This window comes from Falco rusticolus, chromosome 5, assembly GCF_015220075.1.
Source record: "Falco rusticolus isolate bFalRus1 chromosome 5, bFalRus1.pri, whole genome shotgun sequence".
Taxonomy (NCBI): domain Eukaryota; kingdom Metazoa; phylum Chordata; class Aves; order Falconiformes; family Falconidae; genus Falco; species Falco rusticolus.
The window spans coordinates 79,542,160-79,554,303 of record NC_051191.1 but is presented as its reverse complement, the minus strand read 5'-3'; the positions used below and the strand labels follow the sequence as shown (position 1 = coordinate 79,554,303).

The 12,144-nt window shown below is 41.3% G+C and overlaps 1 protein-coding gene across 3 annotated transcripts in view; it reads left to right on the top strand.

The window, feature by feature from the left end:
• The window catches only part of LRP6 (LDL receptor related protein 6), a 128,275-nt gene that overhangs the window by 90,068 nt on the left and 26,063 nt on the right, over positions 1–12,144 (top strand). For all 3 annotated transcript variants that reach the window (XM_037387499.1, XM_037387500.1, XM_037387497.1), the window contains exons 8-12: positions 507–723; positions 2,054–2,343; positions 5,119–5,345; positions 7,506–7,690; positions 9,420–9,746. In XM_037387499.1, coding sequence (XP_037243396.1) covers positions 507–723; positions 2,054–2,343; positions 5,119–5,345; positions 7,506–7,690; positions 9,420–9,746 — 1,246 coding nt within the window. The remainder of the gene's footprint in view (positions 1–506; positions 724–2,053; positions 2,344–5,118; positions 5,346–7,505; positions 7,691–9,419; positions 9,747–12,144) is intronic.

Genomic DNA, 12,144 nt, shown 5'->3' with positions numbered 1-12,144 from the left:
CCAGAATTTGAGGGGCCTCCTCCTGTTGCTATCTGTAACCTGGAGGGATTTGGGAGGGACTGTGGACTGAGATTCAGAGCCAGGCCTCCTTGAGGTTGTAAGCTTGTCTTCATCTGTGTAAAACAGTGTCTTATTTAAAACTATATGAAGAGACGTGTAAGTCCGAAGTGGGAGAGGAAGAGAGAGGCAATGTCAAACAAGCACACATAATACTGGTTCTTAAAGCAAATACAAGAAATGTTGTGTCTTAATTTCATGTTACGATCTGCTTATGAGACTAGCCTTATACATACGGGATTTTATGTGGCTTTTAGAATAAGTACTATTTGAAACACAGTCTTTTTTTAATTTGTCTGCTGTGTAACATTGGTAGCATTTTAATGGCTAGGAGACAGTTTTTTGATTTGAAGTCTTAAGTGTGGAGCACTCAGTTTAATTAATCTCTGTTAAATAGTGACAGAATTATTCTGTATACAAGATAAGTTTGTGTTTGTGCATGTCCATAGGTCATGAATGCTGATGGAACTGGGAGAAGAGTTCTGGTAGAGGACAAGCTGCCTCATATCTTTGGATTCACATTGTTGGGAGACTACGTTTATTGGACAGACTGGCAAAGGCGCAGTATTGAACGTGTGCATAAGCGCACAGCAGAAAGAGAGATCATCATAGATCAACTGCCTGATCTAATGGGCCTGAAAGCTACAAATGTTCACCAGATAATCGGTGAGTGAAAACTGCTAATCAGGCAAGTAAAGGGAAATGGAAATTTTCAGCTGTGCTCTTCTGCAGGTATCACTTAATACCAGGTCAGATTTTTAGAAATGGGCAGAATGCAGTCCTATTTATGATCACTGCAGGCTGCAGTTTGGTGGGATGGGGTAGGTATTTTGTGAGGTGCTTCAGTCCTCTAACTTGGAAGAATATCAAGCTGGAAAACAGAGTACTGCAGGCACCCCCCAAAATGTGTAATTTTCTGCTTCTTAGGGAGTCAGGGCGTCTCATAGGTCTGAACAACCTTGGATCCATTAAGGGGAGAAGAAGGATCGTGGAAAATAAGAACTTCCCTTTGTAAAAGCCAGCTATTAGATTAGCCCAGCTGTTTACGAAGCTGCAGCTGTAGCAGCTTTTCATCTTGCAATCTGAACATGTGCTCTCAGTATGCAAAAGCTGAGAATGAGCCAGTTTTAGTCTGTTTGGTGCTTTTCACGTTAATATTGCAAAATCATCTTAAAAATAACTAGAAGTACTTTCTGCCCTGTTGTGTCTGTGGTGTAAAAAAGTAGGGTCTAGCTTTAAATCGGTTATCATTGGCTATCCAAACACTAGTAGCAGTGTTAACTGTGGCATCACAGAATTCATCACGTTCCCTGAATATCCTGCAGTGTGGATGGGTAGGGCTTGCAGCTTCTTGTTGCCATGTCTTGATTGATCCCCAGGAAATTAGTCAAATGTAGTTAAGGCGTATCTTTGCTGCTACCATGTTGACAAGATGCCCTAAGGTGCATGTGATTTAAATGCAGCCCTCTTTCCAACTGTTTGGTTAATTGAGCTTGGTAATGCTGGCTGTCTCTTAGTACATAGATTTCCAGCATTTTCAGGTACAGACCTGCTTTACTAGCATCCTGGACAGAAGAGACCATTGAATGGATGTGAAAACAGATCTGCAAATTTTTCTTCTCTAGGAACACAGCTGGGGTATGTCACTGGACCCAGTATTCTGCAAAGGGCAGCAGAACAGACGCTTCCTTACATACTTACTGTCCATTCAGTGCTTGTGCTGTGAATTGGGAACATCAGTAGATAATGCTTTTCCTAATGCTGGGTTTGTTTCCTGGGGTCAGGAAAACAAACAGTGGCTTTCCAGCCAAGTAGAGTTACATCTGCTAAAGGATTACAGGAAACGAACAAAAAATAATTCATTCAGAGAATGAAAAGTGAAAAACTGTATGTATTTCTTCAAGGACTCGGTGTCATGGATGCACGTGAGGATTGGCTTCATCTTCCTGCTGAAGTAAGATTGCAATGACTGCTTTTGCTTTTCTTAAATGCTTAGGTACAAACCCTTGTGCAGAGGATAACGGCGGCTGCAGCCATCTTTGCCTGTACAGACCACAAGGCCTTCGCTGTGCTTGCCCCATAGGCTTAGAGCTCATCAATGATATGAAGACCTGCATTGTTCCAGAAGCTTTCCTGCTGTTTTCTCGGAGAGCAGATATCAGACGAATCTCATTAGAAACTAACAACAACAATGTTGCTATTCCACTCACTGGAGTAAAGGAAGCTTCTGCTCTGGATTTTGATGTGACAGACAATCGGATTTACTGGACTGACATTTCACTGAAGGTAGAGGTTTATTCTGTATTGTCTATTAAGTTGTTACAAGGTTCTTGAGAGACTTAAGAATGGATTGACAAATGTGATTTACAAGATTTAGGGGGCAGGTAAAAGAGCTTGTTCTAACTAGGAATGGCATATGTTTTTGTTATACTAGCAGCATTCTCTCCTGTAAATCATTTGTATTGAGTTTGCATGGCAAAGTTGTGGTAGCAGGTGGGGAGCTACAGGGGTGCCTTCTGAGAGAAGCTGTTAGAAGCTTCCCCATGTCCAATAAAGCCAATGCCAGCTGCTCCAAGACGGACCCACATCTGACCAAGGCTGAGCCCATTAGTGACAGTGGTAGTGCCTCTGTGATAACATGTTTAACAAGGGGGAGAAGTTTCTGTGCAAAGACAATTGCAGCTGGAGAGGGGAGTGAGAACATGTGAGAGCAACAACTCTACAGACACCCCGGTCAGTGCAGAAGGAGGCAGGAGGTGCTCCAGGCACCAGAGCAGAGATTCCCCTGCAGCCTGTGGTGAAGCCCACGGTGAGGCCAGCTGTGCCCCTGCAGCCTGTGGAGGTCCACAGCAGAGCATATCTCCACCTGCAGCCCGTGGAGGACCTCACACCGGAGCAGGTAGGTGCTCAAAGGAGGCTGTGACCCTGTGGGAAGCCCAACTGGAGCAGGTTTCTGGCAGTACCTGTGGAGAGAGGTGCCCATGCCGGAGCAGGTGTGGTGGCAGGACCCGTGACCCCGTGGGGGACCCACACTGGAGCAGCCTGTTCCTGAAGGATTGTGTCCCATGGAAAGGGCTGATGCTGCAGCAGTTCATAAAGACCTGCAGCCTATGGGAAGGACTCATCTTAGAGAATTTCATGGAGTTCTGTCACTATGGGAGGGACCCCCTATGCTGGAGCAGGAGGAAAGTGTGAGGAGTCCTCCCCCTGAGGAGGAAGGAGCAGCAGAGACATCATGTGATAAACTGACCAAAGCTCCCATTTCCCAGTTCCCCTGTGCCACTGGGAATAGGGAAAGACGTGGAGGAATAGGGAGTGAAGTTGAGCCTGAGAGGAGGGGTGAGGGGAAGGTGTTTTAAGAAATTTGGGTTTATCCCTCATTATCCTACCCTGTTTTGATTGGTAATAAATTAATTTTCCCCAAGGTGAGTCTGTTTTGCCCATGGCAGTAAGTGGTGAGTGATCTCACTCTGTCCTTATCTTGATCCATGAGCCTTTTATATTTTCTGTCCAGCTGAGGAGGGGCTTCGGTGAGCACCTGGCGTCAAGCCAGACTCAACCCACCACATCATTTAAATCTAATCTATACATTTTTACACAAAGGATAAGTATGCAAAAATTAAGGTTTTTGGCAGGAAGCAGAATAATGCCACATGGCAGGAGGTTGCAGGGATCACAGATGTTTTGTCAGATATGATTAATGGGGGAAGCCTTGTCTTGGGTTGGGAAGTGAAAATGGGGTTTACATATTCATAAACTTATATAGCTACTGCACATGAGACATATTATGAATCATAGGCTTTGTAAAACAGGTTTAGGGTCTAGACTGAGAAATTGGAAAAGGTTAAGGGTAGTTGTTTAAACGTGGTGGCTAATGGAGTGGCAGAAGTCTGTGTATTGTCTGTCTGTTATCAGTGAGTCAGGTTATTCCCTTTGTTTTTCATGGGTTATAGATGTAGTCAGAATTGTGAGCACCAAAAATTAGCTTTTAATAGAAGAAAGTTTTCTGCAGTTGGGTTGAGACTTGTGCCAACAATAACTCATGGACCTTTGCAACTGAAGAATCATAAAAGTTAAAAACACAGAGTTTGAGTTTGAGAGAAGTGACTTGGCTAAACTCTTTAGGTATGGTATTCATTTTAGCTGTGTTTGAAAAAAAAAAAATAAAGCAATGATTTGATAAATTTTTAAGGGGGATACAGATGAAGGCTGAGATATAAGCTTCCCTGCTGTGTACTGTCACCAACTGGCATAATTAGCAGGTCGCATCCAAACTGGGAAGTAAGCAAAAAATCACTCTTGTTGTCAAGTTCTGATAGGTTACAAGTATGAGGAGTGTGTGCAGAGTGGAATATTAAGGACACAGGAAGGAAGCCCTTGTATGCCAAAAAGAATAATATCCTAGTGTTATTCCTTTACTTTCAGGCTTGTAAGTGGTCATAGTAAATCAGTGAGTACCTGAACTCTGATATATTATTGAAATAATTCTGACTGTATCTGCTATCACGGGCTGATCCACGATGGCAAGAGTTAAGTCTTTTGAATAAAAGGCCAAGAAGATGCATTTTTAGTGAAGTTAAATTAAACTATTAGTACTGAACACTTGCACTACTGAGCTATATAAGTTATTAGGTTGTTTCCTTCTGTTTGCTGTTCTGTCCTGAACTTTTCATTAGGCTGCTTTAAATAGTGTTCTGTGCTATAACATCGATGCTTTTGTATAGTCATGGGAGAGCCAAAGTATTTCCCTCTCAAAGTTGGCACTGAGTTATTAAGGTCGCTTTGGCATGTAGACTGCTTAACTGAACCACACTAGTTATCCCATTTATTTCCCCAGTGAAACACTATTGTAATTGACACAGAATACAAAGAGTACAGTAGATCGTTGCTTCTGAATAGCGGCATTGTTCGCCTTGCAAGTAAGTAGTGTATTGTAAGATCTTCTTTCCTATGAGATGCCTAAAATCTGAAAGTGTTTAAAATGCAACAAAGAAAACAACAAGCCCAGTGACAGACTGGTAAAAATTTCTAATTTGCCTGTGTGTCTTTGTATCCCTGCAGACCATCAGCAGAGCGTTTATGAATGGCAGCGCACTGGAACACGTTGTGGAGTTTGGCTTGGATTACCCAGAGGGCATGGCTGTAGATTGGCTGGGGAAGAACTTGTATTGGGCTGATACTGGAACAAATCGTATAGAAGTGTCAAAGCTGGACGGACAGCATCGCCAAGTGCTGGTGTGGAAAGATCTTGACAGTCCCCGGGCACTGGCACTGGACCCTGCTGAGGGGTAACTTGTTGATTTAATGTTATGTTTATGAACAGTGAAAAACAACATCTTAATGCTTCCTCTAGGGCATGTTAGTTACACTCTGCATGTAAATCCTGAGAGAACTGAGCTGGGGAATACAACCTGGTAATTTAAAGTATGAGGGTTGGAGGAATATGCTCTTAATGTCCTGAATAATCATTAAGAATGCTGCAAAAAAATCAGAGCAGCTCATTAAAAAGGGATTTATATTTAGTTTTTTAATTAACCACAGAATCAAAGTAGCTTTAGGTTTATGGAATTCATTAATTAGAAAAGGACTATAGCATTGAAAAGAAAACATTTATCCTTTTAAAAATGAAGATTCTTTTTATCACAAGTTAAGGTCCAATAAAGGTATTAAATGATTTGACTTGAGAGTAGGGGAGTGTAGCTTATTGGCTGAGAATGGGGAAGGTGTTTGTTTCTTCAGATAAGGAAGCCTTTTTAATTAATATGGACAAGGGAAGCAAGGACAGAGAATGAGTGGAAAAAATTATGCCCACCTATCCCCAAAATGAAAGATTTCCTGAGAAGAAACTTCTCAGTTGGAATCAAATGTAGTTGCAAAAGTAGGGCAATAAGCGGGTGGAGGGAGGAAGGAGTGGGGCAAGGCAAGGCATAACTGTTTAGCTTCTGAAATAGCTCTTCTACCATGAAATGCTCATTTGATGTCAACTAATTACTGCAAAACCTTTTTGAGATTATAGCAACGTTGTATTACTCTTATTTTATAAATAAGGGAGCTTCATTTTCTAGTGTCATGAAGTTATCACAGTTTCCAGTGACACTGCGAGAGTTACAGCAATACAGAGAACTTGGAACACCTTCCTCCTGCTCGATTTCATTAAGGTGGTGGCAACTGTCACAGTGCTTAGCTGAATGGAGTTCTGCCTCAGTGGGGCATGCAGATGGGGTTCAGCCCTGACGTGCCAGGGATTGGCTGGACAAGTACATTAGAAGGCATCCAGTTACTCAGTTGTAAGAAAAGGTTGCTATGAGTGATGCTAGTTTTACACTGGTTTTAGTTTTTTCTGAGGGTTATTTTGATTCAATGATTTTTCTCTTCACCACAGGCCAGAAAAAAAAAAAACAACTTTAATTTGAGTCTGAATGCCTGTGTGTCTTATAGCTGAGCTATGTTGCTGTACTTTACGTGGCAGTTTTTGTGGCATTGCTACCATGGAAGCAATTCTAACACTTAGATCCATGCTTGTACAACATGCAAAAATTTTACGAAAAATTTGCAAGTATTCCTAGTGTCTAAAGAATAACTCGTCCTTTATTATCAGTTTCTGAAGCAACCTTTCCAGCTGTGTGGCTGGTTGAAATTAAGAGTATTTCACAGGTGTTTGTTACTAGAGCTACTAAAGCAGAAAGGTGTAAACATTGGCTAGCTATGTCTCACTTGTTTTTAAAATGGTATTGGCTTTACGTTTTAGAAGAAGTAACTAACTGGCCAGCAAATGTCAAATATACAGCACTCTCTGCTGTACAGTGCCTAAAGAAAATGTAAACGTGTAAGTCTGTGTATCTGCCAAATGAGGCATAAACTGGCATGTGAGTATGTAACGGTTTGTACTTTTGCTCCAGTGGAAATGCCATACAATTTTGTGTTATTCTGCCCTTGGCTGAAACTTAACACACTGTTACATGGCTGATTGACTTAGTTGTGTGGAGATGAGCAATGATGCCTATTAACAAAAGTACCCTGCGTTACCTACCTTTTTTATTCCTTCATTTGATGGACAACTGAATAGAAATGGAAGCTAAGTGTCATGGAAAATACCTTGCTAAATAACGAGATATAAATGAAGGTGCCCAACTTGCTAACCTTTTGCCTCTTAACTGATGTACATGGATTACTTAAGATTGAAGTGCTTTCATATGGAACTTGCTGGTGAAAATCCAGCTCCAAATGGAAAAAATAACCTTGGAAGCATTTTGAGGAAACTTGACTCACTTCCGTGCTTGTATTTTGAAAAAAAACATTTAGCGTAGTGGGGCTTAATAAATGCTCAAATTTACAGCTCTTGTTTGTTCTCTTCTTCTTTCTAAGGATTTTTGTTTTATTTCTCCCCTTGAGTTCTCCTTTGGATTAAATGTGATGGTTTTTTTTTTTTCTTTTGTCCTTTTAATCAGATTTATGTACTGGACTGAATGGGGTGGTAAACCAAAGATTGATAGAGCTGCTATGGATGGCAGTGAGAGGACTACTTTGGTACCGAATGTGGGACGTGCTAATGGCCTAACTATTGATTACGCTAAAAGACGTCTGTACTGGACTGACCTCGATACCAATCTGATAGAATCCTCCAACATGCTAGGTGAGCCCCAGAGCCCTGGGCAGCATTGTGGGGATGCTGCTGCTTTTTCAGTTACCCATGGCAATTTATTGTTTAAATAATGCAAAGATACACGTCTTAAGACAAAACCAGGTTTTTTCTGAACTCACATGCTTTTAACGTTGGCTCCTATAATTGATGTTTATGCAACACAGCATTTAGTGAGGCCTCAATTTTTTTGTAGGTGATATAGTTGCTCACAAAGTTAAAATTACACAAGCTGTGCATGTTTTCAGTTATATGTAGGACAAAGCTGTCAACTTTCAGTGTTTTGGAGAGTGTTGTTTTGCTGTTCTGAAGAGCACTGGCGAATACCTAACAAACACTTCATCATCTGTAGAAAGGTAGAGAGAAAGCCAAGATAACAACAGCTTATTGGACATTTTTCACAATGTAATTTAATACTTTTTTTAATATTTATTGGTATCTTCAGGGTTCAGGCATTTTTTTTTTCCTCGAGTATCCCACACACTAAGGAGCTTTTCCTGGCTAGTGCTGGTCACCAGGGGGTTCTCTGTAGTGCTGGGTTCTGTGTGATTATTTTACAAACTGGTCATTATGGCTAAATGGAGGTGGAATATTTTATTATTTCACTGTCCCAGGGTAATGTACTAAGGACCCAAGCCCTCTCAGATTTACACATCTTTTTTTAACTTGTCAGCACCCACAGGAGGCTTGTTGTCTGCCACATGACTCAATTAGTATTACCACTAGCCAATATTTAAGGCTAAAGGAGTTAGTCTACTTTAAACAGTATGTTTGCAATAGTGGAACAAAGCTGGAAAAAGATCAAAACAAGAAAATGCATTATAGGAATTATATGTAATATAAAAGCTTTTCTTCGGCTTCTCATGTACTTTGGTGTGCACTTGGGGCTAGCTTAGTGTTCCCTTGTGTACTGTAGAACTGGACACAGTATTAGAATTTCATCTTTCCTGTGGCTAGTGACAGCAGAGTTGCAAGGCTGTGCATCATCCTCTTCTCTGTGCAAAGAGGGAATGACTTCTTGCTTCATGATCTCCCATTTATTTTCTGTGACTAGACAGCAGGATGTCCCATGGTAATGAAGTGGTTGAAATGGTGTGGTTGAAATCCTTTCCCACCCGCCATGCCCTGCTCCTTAAGGTCTCTAACACTTCCACAGCATACGCAATTAGCTGTTTCCTACCTTGAGTTTCTGATGGCTCCTTCCTGTTACAGCGTTCCAGAGACAGGTTAGGTTAACGTGTGCGTTTCATTTTCCCCCTAATGTGATGTAGAATTTTATTAAGTTCATAACAATTCTCTGTCTGTAAGCAGCTGGCAGAGGCACAAATGCGATGCAAGGGATGCTGAACTGAGAATACAGTGTCAGGGTCCTGTGTCCCCTTCAGAGGGACCCTGTTTGTTTTGGAGAAGGGGGAAAGGACATACTCTTTCTGAGAACCCTGATCGTTTTCAAAACTGAGACTTCTTTACTTATTAAAATACATTCTCTTCTGTGAATGGCAAGCAGGATTAGCACATTTCTGTGATAGGCTCCAAGACTTCAGGATGGTCTTTTGAATATTGCACGTTACTTTATAATTTACTTTTGTAATAATGAAGTAGTAAGTTTAAAGTAATTGGGTATTAATGCTTCTGTGCAGGGCACATATCCAACAGCATTAAACATCCTCTTGTTTGTCCCCATATAATCCTGCTTTTTCTCTCCCTTCCTTTGTGGAAACAGGCCTTGACCGTGAAATTATAGCTGATGATTTGCCTCACCCATTCGGCTTGACTCAGTATCAGGATTACATTTACTGGACAGACTGGAGCCGGCGTAGCATTGAACGAGCTAACAAGACCAGTGGCCAGAACCGAACTATCATCCAAGGGCATTTGGATTACGTTATGGACATCTTGGTCTTCCATTCCTCCAGGCAGGCAGGCTGGAACGAGTGTGCCTCCAGCAACGGTCACTGCTCTCACCTGTGTTTAGCAGTCCCTGTTGGCGGTTTTGTCTGTGGCTGCCCAGCTCACTATTCCTTAAACTCTGACAACAGGACTTGTAGTGGTAAGCCATAATGAATGAAAATAAAACAGAGAAGCAGATGGGTTTAGTAACAGATGCAAGTGTTCTACTTGGAGAAAAGATGAGTTTTATTTTTGCGTGAGATGGTGAAGCTTGTTTGCCAATAGGCCAAGTTAAAGTTCATTTCCATTTTGAATACTGAATATGTGTTTGAAAAAGTTTTGGTTCCTTAGCTTCCCTTCCTCCATAGGAAGCAGGATATATGACTGGATAAATATGGCAATAAAAATACGTATTTTTAAATAACGATTATCTAATACAAAAATCCTACTGACTTGTAAGGGAAGGTAGGATATTGAAAGTGAAAAAGTGTCTTATAACATACCAGTATCACCATAAAATAAGAAGAGTGGCTGTTACTGAACCTTCTCAGTGATTCAACTATATCAGTGTAAACAAGAAAGCTCAAAATGCTTTTGATTTTGTATCTGTCAGTCAGACCCTCCTTAAGTGCTTACTTGCTTGTTTATTTATCTGCTTATTTATTTCTAAACTTGCCTGACATAAAGGATATGCGATAGTTTGGTCTATATTCTGAACTTTGCATAGCCTTCAGGTGGTCAAGATTTAATTCTGTAGTAGCTGTGTTTACTGGCTGATGAGATGCTGAGACAAGCCACTCATACCCCTAAAAGTATTTGTTCCCCAGCTCGGACAGGCTCAGCTCCATGGCCTCCCCAGCACTTCAGATTTCTGATCTCAGTGCAGCCAAGCCCCGTTTTTCTCTATTGTTGTGCAGAGTACAGACGGCAGGGCCCCTCGGGCTGTGTGTGATTAGTTTCTAACCAAATAATTCATCCATCTTTCAGTAACTGACTGCCAGTGAAGCACTCATAATTTTGGCAGCCACACTAGATGGCTGATTTCCACTGGTGTCATTCAGATTAGTCAGTGGGTGAAGAGATTCATGGTACAGAGAGACAGATTGTATCTCGTCCACATTATGCATGAGAGATCCAGCTGTTGTTTTAAAGCCAAAAGCAGGGCAGCTTGTTCCATGAATGCTACCTCATGACATTTCTTGAAAATCATGCTCTTCTGAAAACCCTGCTTTTACACCCCACCATGTGTCCTGTACTCCTCCTTTCCGTATTTATTACAAGGGGCACTTGCATGACAACTGGATCCTTGTACTCTTAACACTCTCCCACCTTCCTGTAAGTTAGAGGCACAGCCGGCATCTCTCTGGTGGGGACTGTGATTTTTGTAGGGGGAAGAATTTTACTTCCAGCAGAGAATAAGTAGCAAAATGATCAAAGGTCATATTTGCTTGTGAAAATGCTCTTGGAAACAAAGGAAGGAGAAAAATACAGAAAGTATGTTGTGAGCAAATAGAACCATTTCCCCACGGTACAGTTCAGGGCCATTCATGAGGTATTAGGAGTTTTCCTTCTGCCATGTTCAAACCTGGCAACTTTCCAACTTCTCATTTGTAGGTAATTGGAGACTAGGCTTCTCTGCGTATAATTGAATTTTTTGCTTGGCCACTATAATTGGAGCATGTACAGTTTTAACTTTCTCTTGCCTGTTTTACTTGCTTATGTACTCCTGAACATTATTATTAGTCCAAGCCCTGTCTAGAGGCCAGATCCTCCCCTCTGGATTACTCTGCTCATGTGTGCATAGATTCTTTTAATTATGGGAAGGACACACAGCTCTGAGATCTGGTATCTCACCAGACCTACCATGTGTCATGAAGTTTGAAGGTGGTATTACACAGAAGACATGCTCGTTGCACTCCCATTTGCCTGCCAAAAATATAGTTGAAATATGTGACTATTGGGAGGGAGAATGATGAAAACTGGGAAGGGATTTCTGAAACTGGTACTGTTTCAGAGATGTGGGGACTCAATGGGGGAAATTCTGCCGTTGCTTTTTATAATGACCCATCAATTCAAAGGTGGAAGCCACACAATCTTAGACAGTATGAGTGTGTCTTTGGGGAAAAGTGGAAAGAACTTTAGGTGCTTGTGGTATGTTTACCTGCACTGTTTTATCTTAAGCTTTTTTCCCTTTCCATTACTCTCTTAACTGCTTGGTAAGAATGCTGATGTTTTCTGAACCTATTATTTTGCTGTACACATTCATACAAACTTTGCTTTGCTTTTTTGAGTGCTTTCTTCTACAGTTTAGAGCGAAGTGAAGGCAGCTTAAATGATTGGAGAAACTCTTGGAGGGGAAATACAGGTTTTCCAGAAAGCAAAAATACCTTGCAATTAGGCCTCATTGTTACAGGATGTTAGGACTGAGTGTTAGTTACCAAGGAAACTCCCTCCCTGCCTCCTTTTTTTTTTTTTTTTTTTTTTTTTTCTCTCCAGCAGCCAGAATAAATGTTCAAAGCCTATGCCTAAAATAACAAAGCAAGGTGATGATGTTCTCT